The sequence below is a fragment of the Candoia aspera genome, chromosome 7 (genome assembly GCF_035149785.1).
Source record: "Candoia aspera isolate rCanAsp1 chromosome 7, rCanAsp1.hap2, whole genome shotgun sequence".
Classification (NCBI taxonomy): domain Eukaryota; kingdom Metazoa; phylum Chordata; class Lepidosauria; order Squamata; family Boidae; genus Candoia; species Candoia aspera.
The window spans coordinates 59,238,328-59,257,410 of NC_086159.1; the positions used below are offsets into that span (position 1 = coordinate 59,238,328).

Sequence of the window (19,083 nt, forward strand, 5' to 3'; positions counted from 1 at the left end):
GCAAGGTTGAAAAATAGGAAATTCACAAAATGAGATCCTACCTTTGGATAGGAAACCTGACAGGTACCCAACTGACTTCAGTGATGCTTTTTAACATACTTGGGTTAGAGCTGCATCATCAGGGTTGATGATGTTTGAAATGCACAGCTGGGTGAAGAAGTCTTATTGAAACATCTTAAATTACTGCAATTTTCCATATTTCAAATTAGTGTTGGCTTTCCAGATCCTTAGACTTTCTATGTTAGGCCACTTCTTAACAATTTTTTGTTGTTGTTCAGATGCATCAAAACAGACAGGCTTGTATAAAGGTCTCACTTTTCTATTTAGAAGCAAGGCAGGAGTAGTAATTTAGCCCCAAATATCTCTAAAACATCCTTTTTGTTGTTTTTGTTTTTCATTTAGACTGGTCATTCCACATGTACAGTTGGGAACTGCTTCATCATAATGTCAGGATTCTGCTGTATGTTTCTGTCTAGGTTTTTGGTTTTGGCATCTTGCTTTGTACATTATCTGATTCCAAGAATGTCTATGGGGGATGGGGCAAAAAAGTTGGATGGTCACTGCAACCACATGATCAAAGCCCCATGAATGTAAAAAAAGGAGTATGGCTTTGATTGTGCAGTTATAGCTGCCACCCCGACTTTTTTTTTAACACACACACACACCCAGGGGATGATCCCATTCATTTCTGTGAAGTCTCCTTGGTATCTAGTATCTATGGTCTCTGCCTTAGCTTCTCTTTTTCTTGCATCCCAGACCAACAAAGTCATTTCCATATGGATTTTCCAAAAATGGTATGAAATCTTCTAGTTAGTCTGCCATTGCCTTCCAATAAGCTTTTACTGCCAACTCCTGAAGTTTCTTTTCCAACTGAGAAATTACATCCTTGGAACACCTGTTCAATTACTCACAAGGCACAGTTGTTGACAGCACTGTATCTTTGTTTGATATAGGATACAGTCTAGCACAAAACTTTTCAGCAATGTGCTAAAATGGAATTGCATTGAATCATACCCTACATAGAACAGCAGCCATTGACTGATCTTTTCATTGGGGTAACTTTGACCAACTTTGTGCAATTGCTCCCATAACACAGTGCAGGAGAAAATGAAAGGCACTTATTTTGGGACAAATTCAATTTGTGATATTGCCCTGTTTTCAATATAATTAATGATTACCATGTTTAAAAACACCATGTTTTACTTCACACCAAGCAGCACTAGCCTAAATAATTGTTAAAGACTGTAAAGATCTTTGAAATCTATGAGGATAAAAAGTACTTCAATAGTAGTAATGAGTAATGCAGAAAGGGTAGACTTATTTAAACATGCAAAATTACTTTCACATTTTTCCCTAATGCATTTGTAACATTTTATGAAAATGGTTGCATGTCCATGTTATTAAAAAAAAGAAGGAAGAAAAATCGCTACATTGCTATCAGTTATTATTATCAGTGAGGGTGTCATCAAGGGATCGCTGTAGTAAAATAAAGCAATTTTCTCCCCCAAATTTCATTCTAACAATATAGCATCAGCAACAACACTTTCTTTGTTTTTCTTTTTTCTTTTGCAAAGTCAGCTGTAATGATCTCATACCATACAGTTAAAAATAGCCAAGTCATCCTAGGCAATTGATTTGGCAAAGTTGAGTTGACTCAAGCTGTAAGTCTGGCGAAGTTGACTCAACCAGCACCTTCATACCAAAAAAGTACTGACCTCTATTGATCTTCTTCCCCAAACTTTCCACAGCTGATGGTTACACTGGGGTATTAATTTACAGATTAAGGGAAACCTACTGCAAGCCTTACACCATAGTACACAACATGCAGGCCAGCGTGGGCTGGACATTGCATTAGTCTGTTACCATTAAATCCTCAGACTTTGTCTTGCCACCTCTTCTGTATATAACTCTTTGAACCTGCCTTTGGATGTGAGAGGATAAGGATCACTATAGGGCATATATGTGCTATTAAAAGTAACTAAAACTAATAGGATTATTTCCTTTCTTTCTTCCAGCCTACTGGGCACAAGGCTTAGGGTGGTGTATATCATCAATAAACCACAATAAAGCAATTAAAACAACAGAACAAATTGTAAAAACCCTAATTCAAAAGAGATTGGATTACTATTTTAAATTAAATTAGTAATACACTTTTAAAATATTTTGTCCTACCCCCTTTACAGCATAGCCGCTGGCATGCTGTTCAAAGGTACGCGTGGACCTCACATCCACAAAGATTTGGCACTCCTTACATAAATAGAAAGTTTGGTACATAGAAGATTTTACAGTTTGAGATTAACATAGACACTTCTCTAATATGTTAATTTACCAACATAAACTCAGCCAGTTTTTATTGTAGGCATGCAAAACAAAAGTAAACCTAAACAAACAGAAAGGGTAAAATAATTATTGGGTTACATTGTAAATTATATTTTATTTATGAATTATAAAATATATCTATTATATTAAAATGCATTTTTGGAAACAACTTTCAAGGTTTTTTTCCTGTTTTTTTTCTGTATGAGACAACAGAGCTATATCCCACATTTTAAACAACCAATCAATGGTTGACGATGGGCTTTCAATTATAGCAAATTATTGTCCATACACTGTTAGGTGATTAACTATCTTTTCATATCTCTGAGACAACCACCAAAGATTTACTAGAGACTTTGCAGGAAGCATATAACTACTCTCAACTGCTATCTACTGATTTCATACCAAAGCTCAGGATCTTATTATTTTGTGAAAATTCCAACAATAAGAAATGTATTTGCTTCCTGAGAGCTGCAGGTGACTTTCAAATTAATGGAGGCATTATTCTCCTGGTGGCTGATAAAGTAATAGAGCTGCTTGTTCTTCCACTGTATGGGCACCAACAGTTATTAGGCCATGCTTAAATTCTGGATAATATCAGCCTCTTACGCCTACTATTTAATACATGGATTATAACTATTATTGCAAAAAATTGTGGATGAGGCTGAATTATATACAGTATGTAAATATAAGAATGCAAATGAATGTTTTTGTCTTTCATGTCACTTAAAATAAATGTTGGCCTGGAGGCATCCCAGTTTTTGCTTTTGACCTCTCCTTGGTCTAGATCTAGTTAAACCAAGACAATTATTTATTTATTTATTTATCTATCTATCTATCTAATTCTATTCAATTTGGATGCTGCCCAACTCCAACTGACTCTGGGCAGCACACTACAATAACATTAACCACAATGAGTACAAAAATAATTATAAAATAATCACAAGATGGCAATCCAATAATGAAGCAAACATCACAGAGGAATCTAATCCACCCCATCACAAGGGCAGGGTAAATATTATCATCAGGATGGGAGCTGTATAGATCCCTTGGGGGGACCTCATTCCAGAGGGCAGGTGCCACCCCAGAGAAGGTGTGAGTCCTGGGTTGCAAAAATTGGCACTGTTTAATCAAGGGGATCTGGAGTATGTCCACTCTGCTGGATCAAACCAGATGGGCAGAAACCATGGAAGATTTGATATATGATCTGTATATAAATACATGAAATACATTATTACTCTGGGATTATCTGTACTGCCTGATTGCCTTGTCATCCAAACAGGCCAACATTTTTGGAGGGCAGGAATGGATAATGTGGCTCTGTACTCATGCTCCTCCTATCACAAATGTGATCTCTAGATGCATTTTCCTGATGCAATTTTCAAATACTGTTTTTCTTCTTATGTCCTCCAGAGTGCTCCTGTCCATTTTTGTTTATTGCCTCCTTCGGAGAGGCATGAAAATGTCCCACAAGTGAATCAAGAGCTGCTTTACCAGTAGCGCTATAAGAGGACAAAGGTTATACACTAATACCTTATAAATAGAAGGTTGCTAGTTTGAAGTCTGGTAAAAATGTCTGTGTGTGTGTGTGTGTAACTAGTATTCTTTTTCCCTGAGTTATTCCCCTGGGCTTTTTCCACTGAAATAGATAGAAGAAAATATTTGAAAGGACAGTCAGCATAGACAACTACTGTATGGACTAGGCAGTGTTTCTCAACCTTGGCAACTTTAAGATGTGTGAACTTCAACTCCCAGAATTCCCCAGCCAGCCATGCTGGGTGGGGAATTCTGGGAGTTGAGGTCCACACATCTTAAAGTTGCCAAGGTTGAGAAACATTGGACTAGAGGAACTAGTGGTCCATCTGATAAGGTAATTTCTATGCTTCTCTCATGTAAAGCATGGGAACGTATTGCTTTTATGGGAAAGGCAATTTCAACACATATTCCACATTGTGCATATTTCAATAAACATTTTAATGAGCCCATACAACACGGCTGGAGAAACTGTGCTCCTCAGGATCAGAAGCAACCCCTAACTCCTCTTTTTTGTAGCTCTAAGAGCCCCCTCCAGCTCAGCTGAAAACTGAAGGCAGTTTCTTTCTATTTTGAGATGGGAACTAGGTGAAATTTGCAATTTTGCTTGTGACAGGCGAGTCACAATTAAAAAATAGAAGCCCCCAAAGGGTCCTCCAAACCCATATGCCGATATGTCTTCACCCACGCTGTGGCCCTCATTAATCCTTTAACTCCAAAGTGCTGCACCGCCCTTGACCTCCAAAAGGTCATTCCTCTCTGCTATACAGCATAAACATTCGTGTAATTCTCTAACCATAAATCCTGCCAGGCAGCTGCCTTTCTTTCCTAATAACTCAGTTCATGAAGTATCTAAATCATTTTTCGTTATCAATCTATGCACACATACACATGAGCACATACATCAGCTCACAAACACACTTCACTGAATTTCTGACCGATTACCAGCACAACAAAGAGCAATTTCTTGAAAACAGTACATTTGGTATTTTTTCCTCTGAATCATAAAGTCTGTATAATAAGACCAGCCACCAGGAAACAAACAAACCAACAAAAACCCCACATGCATGATCTCCCTTTACAAAATTGTAGAGGCTCTGGATTGGAGAGAATGCTTTATCTGGGGTAGCTGGGTAGGTTTGACAAATTAGGTGGGCCATGAGCTGAGTTGTAAAGAGTGTTAGAAACATCACTTCAAACATTTTAGCATTCCTTAGGAAATGAAAAGGAGATTTCTAGGCAGCAATATTTCTGCTTTTGTGAAATTGTATTGAGAGAGAGAGAGAGATAAAATGACCTGTCTGGCTTGTTTTAAAAAATGTATATGTACTCTTTGACAGTTTCAGCAGCATTCAGGATGATTATGTCTGACACTCCTACACACCATCCACAATGCATTACTCTCCAAAGCTGACATTTTTGCAATTAAAATCACTGCATTTGAACAGTTCAGGTTTATAGTTATACCTATTGGGTCCTTAGCAGTGCTAAACGTTGGCAGTATCCATGGGCTTTGCTTTATCAGTGTTTGTACAAATGCAATTTGCTTACAGCAAGTGCAACTCTGTCAGTACCCAGGCTTTTTAATAAACAAAAAAATGAATCAGGAAGGTATAAACAACATAGCTTAACAAATAACCTCATTATAGCAAAACCAACATTCTGTCTAATCTAATAAAACCCCAGTTATTATTCAAATAACCCATAATTAGTGATTTTCATTACATTTCAATTTCTACTTCTTCCATAAATACTTTCTGTCACTTTCTCCATTTCTGCTATATATAAACATGGAATCTGTCATTCTTAAACTATAGTTTAACTGGGGTAGTTAAGAAATTGTTTTAGTTTTAATGGGATTTTATTAGAATTTTATTGTATATTTATTTGAATTTTCATTGTATCTTTATTCTATATTGTAAACTGCCCAGAGTCCCTCCGGTCGGAGGAGATGGGCGGTGACAAATTTGATAAATAAATAAATAGTAAACAGAGTATTTTTCTAGTGGCTAACCTATATGCATTTATTAAGAACTTTTAAAATAAAACTTTAGCTTAAAAATAAAGTTGGTGTTAAAGTTGGCAATAGTTTACTCAATAATATTAAGGAATACCACTAAAGGCAATAATTCCCCATTAAACACCCCACTGTGAAATTGCAACAGCAATTTGCTGCCAACAATTTTGACTGCATTGACAAATTTACCACTGATGACAATGATCCCACCACTGCATAATAAAAAACCCTGCCTAACCTATTTTGCAAACTAATTTGATTTAATTGAGTTAAATTAAATACCATCTGAAGGCAAATTTATACTCTATTTCTCTTACAGAAAAGTTTGTAAAGTACCTTTTTTATCAAAATGCTGACTTGATAAAATATAATGCATATAAGCACAAAGGTATCAAGGCTGAGAAGAGGAATGGCTGCAGGACTGAACAATTTAAAGGCACAAGTCAGTTATGATGAATACGCCATCTCCAGTGCAAGGAATTTCAAATATGTTTAATCCAAAAATGATATTATAAGCATCAAAAAGATCAATTTATTTAGCTTCCCTCTGGGAAAAGTCATTACAAATGATAAGGAAGGATGCATATGGCAAGTTGTAGCTTATTATCATTTCTTTAGTATAGCTTCCTAGACCAAACTAAATGGAAAAGTATAACAAATTAAAACTTTGTGACTTGTTGTGATTGGAGAGGACATGTGGATACATGTGAGGCTCCAGATGCAGCATTAAATCATCAGTACTTCTGTGTTTTACTCTGCATATATATATACATATACATATACATTTATTTTAATAATATGAAGACATTCCAAGCAGATTAAGAAGGAAATTCTAGGTAAATTTATTATTTATTTTTCTGTTGTCTATCTGAACTTTTGACTTGTTTGTAATTATAAAGCCATGGGGTTTAAGCTGTAATTCTAGTCATTGGAGTAACTGGGCAAGTCTAAATGTGTCTAATAAAAAATATAGACCACTAAATTACTCTTAAATTCAACATGTATTCTGTATATTTCACATTGTATCTTCACATTAATGTAAAGAGAAATTAAGGGTTGTTGTGCATGTAACATTACATTTACTTGGGTCTCAGAAACCTGATTACAGCATCATAGCCTGAATGTGTAATTTACATAGCTAGTAAATGTAAGTACTGAAGCTAGTGGAACTTACTCCCATGTGAATGTATATAGAGTTGCAACTTAAATTCCTCTGAGAAGATAGGTATAAAAGTTGTGCTGTTGTATTCTTAGTCCTTATAGTAATGGAAGGAGTCATACCGCTTCAAACATTGGGTTAGATCCAGATTGAGGTACACATAGCTAGGTTAGGGGAAATGGATTTCCCCAACCTCTCCTCCCTATAGCGTTCCTTCCAGCCCCATAAACATGTTCATGCTACACTGGAGATCCTGCTCAATGGATAGGCTGTGGCATAACAGGGGATCTTCTAAGACAGAGAAAACAGCACCGTTCCTAGCTTAGCTCCTGGGGACTACATGGACAGGGAGTTTTCTTGGCAACAATATAAAAGCGATTTCCCATTCCCATCTTCCATTTTTAGTCTATGCTATATTCTGTATCTATTCCTAGTGACCTCTCATGTCAATACTACCCAGGGCTAACCCTGCTTAGCTTTCTAGATAGCCACAAATGGCTAGATGCTCTTACTGAAGTCTGGATCCATCCCATGCTGTCCAGCAGGAATGTCCACGTGCATGTGTGTCTGTGTGTGCACATATAATATCAAGATGACTGCTGTAACTGTGCAATTGAAGCCCCACCTCTTTTTTACAAGGCTTGTATGTATCTAGGTTTGCTGGTAGGGATGCATCAGCACATCCACCAGCTCTTACAGTGGTTTCCTGTTCACCCACATCAAACATCAGGAGGGGAAGCACTACTGCTTTAGCTAACATTGCTAATTTGCAATCAAAGAGGTAAGTGACAGCTTACCGCTTTCCCATCACAGCAGCCGCTGGCAATTCAGACCCAGGGAGCCTGCTGTGCTTACGAACTCTTTTTTTGACTTGCTGATGGGATTGACAAGAGATGGTAGGGGCCATCTGACTCCTTGAGAGCAATAAAAAAGAGCCCAGCATGGGTTTAATTTCTTATTTGTAAGAACAGTCAGCAAGTTGGGAAAAAGGCAGGATATTCCTCTGAGTCTGAAATTGCTGCTAGAACTACCTAAACTATAAATTGAATAACAGTGCTGCAGTGTATGAAAAATCTCGTGGGCTGTCTAATCTCAGTCATTAAGAAGGATGAGTCAGACTTGTTCACTAGTTCATCTGCTGCTTCGTTCCAAGCCATGCACCATTATGGTCAATAACAGAAGCATTTCATGTATGACTCGTCTTCTCGCCCCAATGATACGTATAATTAAATCTCAGCAAAAGGCTGGTCTTAGCAAATCTCTTTAGCAGCCAAATAGAGCAGTAATTCTGGCATGCAAAGAGGCAATACCTCCCAGCTCAACTCGCCCCATCGTTTCTTGTCCTTTTGTAACAGTTGCACTGAAAAAAAAAATCCAGCAGGTACTAAAGCAGCACCTGTTGAATTTCTTTCCAGTGTATGGATGCTAATGGACAACAAAATGTCAAGAAAAGAGGTGGCAACTGACCTGCGAAGCAGAGTTATTTCTGAGCCAAATGGGCTTTCAGCAGCACTTTCTTTTATATATACATATATATATCTATATGTGCTACCTACCATGCGGGGTTAACACCCACCAGCATCACCATTCTCAGGGCAATTCGCTTGTGCAAATTCCATTTTTCTATTGATGTTGCCAGGCAAATTATGCCAGTCAATAGCAGATGAAAATCTCTAAAATAAGCAGATGCCACCTAAAAATCAAAATTTGTTTTATTAGCTAAGTGCATGTTTTTAAATTTTTGCTATTCAAAGCACAAAACACATTGGTTCATTTGGAATAAAAAGAGGGCTTTTAAAATCAAAGATATATGAAGCAGTTTGGAAAAAAAATAAATGATGCCGGCTAGTGCCACAATCCTCATAATCTGATGGAAGTATGAGAAGTGACAAATAAACTGAGCTAATGAGAAATAGGGAATTGTAGGAGAAATGTAGATTATGAGTGTAGGAAGTCATTTCCATTCCTACTTTCCTTGGCTCTCTGAATGCCCCTTCTTAGTATCTTGATTGTCTAGTCAGTGATCTCAGCCTCCTTCTATGGCTCAGTTCACATATTATGAAAAGTGCATCTTTTAGTATCACAAGCAAGCAAGAATCATACTGCATCCCATTCAGTCACCCTACCATGTTCCTGCAGTTTTCCTGGCAAGATTTTTGGAAGTGGTTTGCCCTTGTCTCCTTCCTTGGGCTGAGAGATAGTGACTGGTCCAAGGTCACCCAGCAGCTTCATGCCTGAAGTAGGACTGGAACTCACTGTTTCCTGGTTTTTAGCCTGGTGTTTTTAAATCACTGCACCAGACTGGGTCTCATTCATAAATCACTGCCTCACAATCATCTCTAACCCAGATATAAGTGCAAATCAGGATGGCTTCAAGATGTGCTCTAAGTGAACTCAATTTCTTTTAGTAGGATTACATAATTGGGTCTACACATAGCAAGTAGATGGCAGCAAAGAACCAGTGTTATGTATCTTTGTTGCCCCCAGTGGTGATCTGGATTTTTGCAGCTCAGATCTCATAGCCCTCCTTTTAGCGTTAGGCCTAGTAGAAAAGAACGTCTGATCAAAAAGAGTAAATGCATTGCAATCTTTGAAATACAAATAGATTGACTGCTGGAGTAACAGTAGAGAAAATAAAAGAACAGAAGGAGTATACCGTTTTTGAAGCCAATATTCCAAACAGTGGAAACATTAAGGCAGGAATTAATGCTGAAACAGCCAGAGGCAAGGCTTCTGTAAGCCAGAAGATAGCGACCACAAACAACGTGTATGCACATTCTGCTTCCTAGAACAAATACATAATTTAAAAACAAATCAGATTTCCATTAGACAGTACTGTAGTCAAATGAGAAAATCCAAAGAACCAGAGAGAAAATGAAATTCTAAATATACAGTTGTATGCAAAAGTTTAGACACCTGGTCCAATTGCACATTTCAATGAATCCTTAAGTAAACAGAAGCCGATGCAACCCATACAAACACGACATCCTTCTGACAATTTGAATACATACTGAACATTTGCATTATCTTATTGAAAGGGAGTAAAATAAAGTGATTTCATGGAAAAGCTGCACTCCTGGTGACTGATATGGACTCATCCAGGCAGTTAGCTTGACAACTATATTGAAATGATTGAAAAAAATATTGTGCTGACGGCAACTTTCAATCTGTAGGCCAAATGTCCTCGTTTTGGTTTCAATTATATGTATTCTGGGGATGTGCTTCTATGGAGTTATATTCTTTTGCTTAAGTTTGTCCTTGAAGCAAATAAACAAAAATTGTGCTTACAAAAATGAATACCATAGGACACCAGAATTCTGAAGTCATTCTGGGCTGAGATCTACCATATAAAATTAGTGATCTGGATATGAATAAAACAGTCTTCCAAATGGGGCTGAGAATATGTTTCTTCCTGTTTTTTTCAATTTGCCCTTCTAAAAGTCGCTGGGAGTAAATGCACAGGACAATCTCCATGTGGGTATACGCTATATGTGTGAAGAGGACCCTAAGACCCACTCTTAATGATGGAGCATTCTGTCTGCCTTTCCACATCCCTAGCCCTCTGCAACAGATTGTGTCACAGGGTGGTTATTAAAAACAGGAAGCCGCTACTTGTTACCAGCTTCCACTAAAGTTGTAAAGAAATCTTAAGCAAACCAAAGCAAAAACAAATTTTATACATATTAAAGCCTCTGCAGCCAGCTTTTTTTCCCCACCACATGAAGGATGCCTCAAACTATCATTGTGCACATATGCTACACTAGAAGAAAGATTAGCCGGAAAGATTAGTCATTTAAATAACAGATTGAGCATAGTTTCTTCTCTCTGCCTGAAACTATATTATCCATCTCTTAGGCACAGCTACATTTCTGTAAGATGGTAAACAAGAGAAATTTATTCATCTCTATTTTATTGCATGCATTTTTTTAAAAGGCTGTAATAAAATCTCATTTTTATAACACTTCCATTTTTACAGAATTATATTTTAAAAAGAAAATGTAACCATAGATATACCATTATGGAGGGTGTGGTAGGAGACTACCTGTCTTTTATGGCTAGTCATACATATTTAGGACATATTTCCCAAGCAATGATTAATTTATTAAGATGCCATCTGAAATTTTAATACATAGTTTTAATTACTGGTGACTTATGAACATACTAAGAACCACAGCAATAGTGCCAAACATTAACATGCTTACAGTAAATTATATGAAATACTGCTTTTTAGAAAATTATAGAAAGACCAGTATCAAATCATACTGAGAAATGAATACTGCTGAATACCCATGGATAAGGAAACCCTAAGCTGAGATGGGGAGCACATGTATTTATACGGAAAACTTTCAAACACAAATTTAGGGCTACCAGATTTGAGCTGCAAAAACTAGATGACCTCTAGATAGTAAAATAAATAAAGTTATCTAGATATCTCTTTGCTGACATCTCATGGTCATCTGGAATTTTTCAGCCCACATCTGGTAAATCTATGAACACTTATTTAAGTTTCCATGTTCAAATTAATACACAAATATAGCTGTTTTTGCAATTTGCATGGCACAAACATTTAGAATGTTAACTCACCTGAATGAAAAAGTTTGCTCACAAAAACATAAATTTGTGAAAACAATGTGAACATTCCTCATATTGGTGAAGAATATTTGCAAATATTATGTATGTTAGAGACAAATACAAACAAAAATAAGGATGCTTAAAGAAATAGGCATCAAAATGCATGCATATTTTACTGCAAACTTAAAAAAAATTCAAGGGAAACAATCTGAACTTGATAGATCTATACAACCTGAAAAACTAAGAAAAAGTAAGATTGATAGCTCCCAGGCCACAGCTCAATATATTGTAGAATTCTTTACTGCTACCTTTACCATTCATATTACTGTATCATATTTCCATTGTTTACTAACTTAACATGCTCAGAGTGTGCCCCTCCAACCATATTATGGATGTATATGGGATAAATGATACCAGCTTCCACAAATATAGGATGTGACTCGGCTTCACACATGTCAGTTTAATATGTCAGCACAGGCTCCTCTCTAGTGGCTAAGGCAACGGGCTAGAAACCAGGAGACTGTGAATTCTAGTTCTGCCTTAGGCATGAAAGCCGGCTGGGTGACTTTGGGCCAGTCGCTCTCTCTCAGCCCAACTCACCTCACAAGGTTGTTGTTGTGGGGAAAATAGGAGGAGGGAGGAGTATTAGGTATGTTCACTGCCTTGAGTTTTTTATAAAAATAATAAAGGTGGGATAGAAAATAAATAAATGAATAAATAAATAAGTTGCTCTATGTATTCATCACATCCATCTATATATCCAAATAGGCATCTATACTGCCTGAAGTATTGCGTGTCTGATAATATATATTGATGCATGAAAACGTATCTAACAAGAGATCTTCTCTGAAACTGCTGTTATGACTAATTATGATGGGGGTGAGAAATCAGCATTAGGGGAGGTTTATTTTCTTCCCTTAGAAGTCAAAGGAACTGTGCAGTACTGTGAAAATGTATAGACATAAAAAGTTGGGCAAAAGCATATAGCCAATAAATGCATATAGCATATAGCCACTGACCAGGATGGGATTTGACAGCTTCTCAAAAATCAAATGGCTGTTTTGTTGTAGAATTTCATGGAACCAAGATTTCATCCATTAACATTATTAACGTCTGACAAGTTCCTCAATCACATTGCCAGATAAAAAGTCATGCTTGTCTGGTTAACAAACTGCTGTTATCTGATTAGTTTAACCTTCTGTCATCAGGAAGATGTTTAACAGAAACTATTGCATTTATATGCAGCATCTGTATTGTTTTCTAAATTCCTAGACTAAAAAATGCAGTTGCCGTACACCTGAATTTCAATCTACTGGTACTATGGCCCTCATGTGTCAGCTACCGATGCACACAGAATTTGGAGTGTATTGATTTATTAATATTGAAAGCATCTGGTGCGTTAAAAAAAGAAATCAATACCTGCTGAATTCCATCTGCCAGCAGCCTCCATACAATTGCCCACAGACATGGCACTTTGTTTTGAAATCAGAATAAGTGACAGGCGGTTTAGCATATCAAAAAAAGGGAAAGGATGCTGAGAAAACTCTTTAGAGAACAGATATGTAGGAGAAGCACAAGGAAAATGCAATTGTTTCAAAGGAAAATAAAACATGGCCCAGTAAAGAAAGCTTGAAACTTGCACATATCCCCATGGTAGCTCATTGGGCCTTCCTGACACTTTTTTTGTGGAATACAAATCTTACAAATTAGAATTTAACAAATTCAGATTCATGAAAATGCCTGCATTGGGGAAGAAGGGTTCATATGGTCTTTCTCTGTCATACTATTAAAATGCTACCTTGTCTGAATGTGGAAAGTCGGGATCAGGTTAAGGGATCTCCCTGGAATACATGACAGCAATTGTATAAATGATTTCCATCTTTTTATTTATTTCATTCTATTAAGGTAATAATACTGACATTCCTATTGGATTTTATACTTTCAAAACAAGGGATCCCTTAAGTTTTTTCATCTCTGTTGCTTTAGCTGTAATTTGAAACTTCCACCGTTCCTAGTCATACTGTATCTGCAGCTAAACATATTTTAGATTTTGTGACTGTGTGCCTAGGCTCACACAGTACAGTAAGTCAAGATTTGCTTTAACCGTGCTTTATTAAGCCACAAAATTGAGGGGTTTCTACTAAAACCTGAGTCACAAGCCATGGTTTATAAATCATATTGGCTACAGATACCAACATGCTAAACTATAGAGATATAAGCTAAATTATGCTTTGCTGATGTGTAAAACCAATACACAGTGTCAATATCAGCTAGTTTTCCCTTCCTACCTCCATTTCCCATCCCTTCTCAACCATTTTACCACTTAGCTTGACAACAAATTCTGGAGAACTCAAAAGCTTACATGCTCTTTTGGTTGGCTTAATAAAGGTATTGCTCTTACATAGATTTTACCATTTTTCTCATGGTTAGTGTAATTGTTTAGATTCTAGCAAATATTCCATGATGAGCACAAGGACCAAATGAACAGTAAACTAATTCACAGTCTCCAGAATTTTTTGAAGAACTGTGATTTCCAAAGATATGAAACATTTTGATTGCTGGCTTCTCCATCAAAATCACATCAAGAAAAATCAGAAAAAGAACCTTAATCCTTTTCATCACATGTTTATAATATTGTTGTATGGAATTTTATTCTGAGATCAATATGACATAAAATATTGGAAATCAGTGATATAACCAGGTAAAATATTTCAACATAAATATACAGGTCAACCTTTCCTAATCTCTGCTCTCAGTATGCTGGCCATGCTGTCTGCAATCAAGCATATCTAAACAGCCCCAAGTTTGTGATTGAAAAAGCTCTACAGTTCACACTTACTTTGGTTCCGATGATGAGAGGTAATGGAAGCAGCAGAAGGGGAGTAAAAATAATGAGAAAGAACCGGCGGTAGACTAAGAATTCTCTGATCGTCTTCATTGCCCTGGGTTAGCGATTTAGCCTTTCTGCAGAGAAATAATAAAAAAAGAATTTGATTGAGCTTTAAGTAGATGTATCTGATTAATATTTCTCTAAACTGCCACCTTTAGTCATTGCAACAGAGGCTTCAGTCAAGCCAAGTTAAAAATAAATCTTGTTCTTTATTATTACAGTGTTTACATTAACATGTGAGATAAGAGGTACATTCACCAATAAAAGCTCGGCATTTGTTCTTTTCTTATAAGATAAAATGGTTGCTAGTCACACTATAGTCTTTTTATAAATATTTTCTTTACACTAGAATGGGTCTGAGAAGGCTTCCTCACTCAAAACTTTAACCAAGTTTGAACAGTGATTGTTCTGAAGCAGAAGTTTTACATGCAATCCTTTAAGCCTATTTTGTTTAACTTCATAAACTAGGATTAAAACAGCAGTAAATAGAAAAAGTAAATGCTTAGAATGATTGCTTCACATTTATGGATTGGTGGCACCAGATATCTGTCCCACCAGCTATACCACCTGAACTGAGAGACAAGTATAATTTAAATACAGCATATGGTCCTTGGATGAGTTCCATAGTGACTTATGGAATCTGTAAGGAAGAATCTGTTTAGCAAAAGAGCAAGGCCAATTTACCTGAAGCCAACTTTCTAAAAGCTTTGCAAGGACTAAGGGCCAGTTGTCACTTGTGGATTCTGTAGAGCAGACGTAGAAGCTTTGGCCTCCAATTGATCTTTAAGGCTTATATTCACCTGTAAGAAAAGGAATGATGATGATTAACTGGATTAAAGTAATTGTTTGCTGAACTACATTCTTACTGAATAAATCTCAAGTGCCTGGGGTATAAACTGTGGAGGAATGCCTTTTTTTTTTGCAGCTGATAGCTGCATTTTAAAAATATAGCAGGATTTTTGGGTTAACCACCACAAAGTAATACTGTATGTAATTGACCCAGAATTTTGGCTATTTATATATTTTTTATTTTGGGGGGTGCTTAATAGTAAATGTGTAGTAAAATTAAGCCTAAGAGAGGCTTGATCACTTATTTTACAAATGTTATATATGGTGAGTTTTTAAAAATCCAGGTGACTTCTAGATCTATCTTGAGTTTTCTGTATCTCTGCTGCCATCATGTGCTTATCTGGACTTTTTTATGCTACTGTAGATCTGGTGGTCCTATGCTTTACAAAGTAGCAAAAAACTGTCCTATTGGAAATTTATTTTATTTCTAAACTACTCTTCCAGAGGAACCCAGAACAGTTTATAGGAAATATATATATATATATATATATATATATATATATATATATATATATATATATATATATATATATAAATAAAAATAAAAGCTTTAAGGAAAACCATCGCAATAAAATTATTCTTAAAAGGATACATGCAAAAATTAGGTCAAAGTTAATTTTTTAAAAGTAGAAAAGCTAAATACTGTAATAGGCAAACCATCTTCTGGCTCCCAGAAATGTTTGGGTGAACAGGTATGCCTTTAGGTGGTTTCTGTAAGAAGACAACATGATGGCCAGCTGAACATCCTTCAGAAGAGAATTCTGTTATGGATGATTCCCTTCTAAAAGGTGGGTCCTAATCATAGGTGGCTCAAGAGCTGCAAAATGAAGTAAAGGGCAGCATGTGGGCCTACAACCACAATAGCTGAGTTCACCCAATAGGTAAAGCCAAAAGTAAACAAATAGCATTATGGATCAGCATTGTGAATGGCCAGTGAACTCCTTGTGGGTATTTAATACAATGCTGCAATCCACCTTTTGGCTGAATCTTTCTGGAATAATGTTAGTTCCTTGACCCATTGCTGACATAAAGTATCCAAGAATACAGCATGCTGTGAGATGCCAGATGTTAGGTGATGTCACTTCAGTATAAAACCTCTCTACAGGGTTAATATTGTTACATAATATTGTTACCAGGAAATAAGATGTATTAAATTCATTGTCAGGATTCACATATCAGTAAAGATGTTATTTCTTTCAAGCGGACTTTGCTGAATAGGCCATGGTGTCTGTTTCACAACTGGAGCTAAGCCTAAGCCATGTTTTATAAACCAAAATCACACCAAGGGAAACTACTGTATTTATTTGCTTGTTAATTTGTTGTACCCCGCTGATATTAAAATGATTTTCACAATCAAAACAACTTGGTGCAATATGTGAAGTACCTGATAAGAGCGCATACGACTCTTCCTGTTGAAAGATATTCAGTAGCAGCCAAGTTGAATTAAAAATGTAATATATACAGCTGATTTTCTATACCTAAAGAGTATAGTATGCTTTGAAATCCTTTCATAGCTCTACTTGTAAATGATCAAGGTGTTAGTCACAGAGTAAGATATAAGTTGGGGCTATTAAATTCAAATTGAATTTGAATAGCAAATGGAGAGCAAGCACTATTTTGCTAGCATAAATCAGATGTGGTAGCAGATAGCTGGTTTAGCTTTTGAGAGTTCTGGTTTCCAAAACTGTATGCAGGATTACAGAAGTATGATAGTTGATTTTTGAGCATCTAGAATTCTGTAACATGCAGACAAACACACTCATACTAGAGTGGATGAAATTAATAAGATTTACCGTTTTCTGATGTCCCTTCAGTACCTAAACAAATAATCTGTTCATTTTAGTAACATTAATTTAGGGGAAAGTGAGATTCTCTCTCCCACTACAAGCAAACAAAAAACAGCAACAATCCAATTTGCAAAGTTAGAAAAATATTTGATTTTTAAAAAGTTTTAAAGTACAAAAGTATTGAATATTTGGAAAGCAACATCGCATTTATGATGTACTGGCCTAGCACATAGAGAACAGGATTGTTTCTTTGTGTGTAGATGAATAAAATATATTTCTTATCTTGAAAGTCTTAGGAAAAACATCCCACTGAAACAATGAAATGGGTTAGGGTTGCTACTGTGAGGGGCTCCAACAGATCCCAGGAACAACCTCAGAGCCCTCTGTCCAGAAGAGTGCAGTGCTGGGAACAGCTAAGATCCTGCGCAGAACCCTCAAACTCCAGGGCCTCTGGTAGAGGACCCAAGGTTGAGGAAGACACATACCACCCATAGGGGTGAGAAAGGAATATATGTAAAGGTTTTTTTTAAAGGAAGATAAAAACTAATAAAAACTAATATAAATTAAGAAAAAGAAAAGAAAAAGAAATTGAAGAGAAAGCTAAAAGTGCAAGAAAGGGAAAAAAAGTAAAAGAAAAATAGAAAAGAAAAAAGACATAAAGAAGTGGCTTCTGATCTTCTTTACAGCAATTTTAAGTACAATTGTAAATTTACCTCATACTCTAGGGTTATGACGTAACTATCTTCTTTCTATAATCTATCCTGTCTAATCATTAAAACCATAAGCCATAAATTCATTTTTTTCTGTTTCACACAAAAAGTCTACAAAGGGTTTCCAAAATGTAGATATTGTCTTTTCTCTGATCGAAGAAGTCAATTTAGCCATCCCAGCAAGTTCCATCGTCTTCATCAACCATTCCTCCATTGTGGGTAATGCTGAATCTTTCCATCTTTCTGCATACAATAATCTCACTGCAGTTAGCATATACAAAAACGAAGTTCCATAACTTTTTTTCCTACTGTTTGTCCATCAATCCCAAAAGAAAAACCTCTGGTCTCAATTGTATATTAATCTTTAAAATCTTCTGAATCGATGTATGTATTTGAATCCAGAATTTTTTAGCTTTTTTACACATCCACCAAACATGATAAAATGTCCCTTCTTGTTGTTCACATTTCCAACATAAATTTGAAGTGCCTTTATACATTCTAGACAATTTCTCTGGTGACATATACCAGTGGTACTTCATTTTATAAAAATTCTCTTTAAGATTATAACATAGTGTAAATTTCAATCCTTTCAGCCACATATTTTCCCATTGGCCCATCTGTATATTATAGTCAAATTTTTTAGCCCACTTTATCATACATTCCTTCACTTGTTCTTCACCTGTTTCAAATTTCAATAAAAGTTTATACATTTTAGCAATTACATTTTCATCATTTGTACACAGTTCTATTATAAACTCAGTCTTACACTGTTCAAAACCATAAATTCTTTTGTCTATTTTAAATCGTTCTAATTGTAAATAAGAGAACCACTGAAAACTGTATCCCTCTGCCACCAGTTCTTCTCTTGATTTTATTTTACATTCTCCTTGACAAAATTCTAGTATCTTGCGATAAGTTAGCCATTTGTGTTGGCTTATTATTTATCATCTATAAAATGCTTCTTGTGCTGAGATCCACGTCTAACATAATGAATTTTAAAATCCACATTAAACTTGACTTTATCATACCACAGATATCCATGCCACCCAAATCTCAGGTCATGCCCTTCTAACTCCAAAAGAATTCTATTTCTCAGCAATAACCCACTCTTTCATCCATACTGACCAGCAAGATGCAATATACAATTTCAAAATACAAGTTAATATTTAACTTGTGGTTTTCCCCCCTGCCACTGTTTAAATGGTGCATCAGTTGTCAAAACAGGTATTGTCTGGAACAAAAACATCATT

The 19,083-nt window shown here is 36.1% G+C and overlaps 1 protein-coding gene across 2 annotated transcripts in view; it reads right to left on the reverse strand.

The window, feature by feature from the left end:
• Nucleotides 1-14,591, reverse strand: part of SLC13A1 (solute carrier family 13 member 1) — a 44,372-nt gene extending 29,781 nt beyond the window's left edge. For both annotated transcript variants that reach the window (XM_063309558.1, XM_063309557.1), the window contains exons 1-3: nt 14,437-14,591; nt 9,682-9,810; nt 8,582-8,718 (exon numbers count right to left, since the gene is read on the reverse strand). In XM_063309558.1, coding sequence (XP_063165628.1) covers nt 8,582-8,718; nt 9,682-9,810; nt 14,437-14,535 — 365 coding nt within the window. In that variant the 5' untranslated portion in view covers nt 14,536-14,591. The remainder of the gene's footprint in view (nt 1-8,581; nt 8,719-9,681; nt 9,811-14,436) is intronic.
• Nucleotides 14,592-19,083: the final 4,492 nt, after the last annotated feature.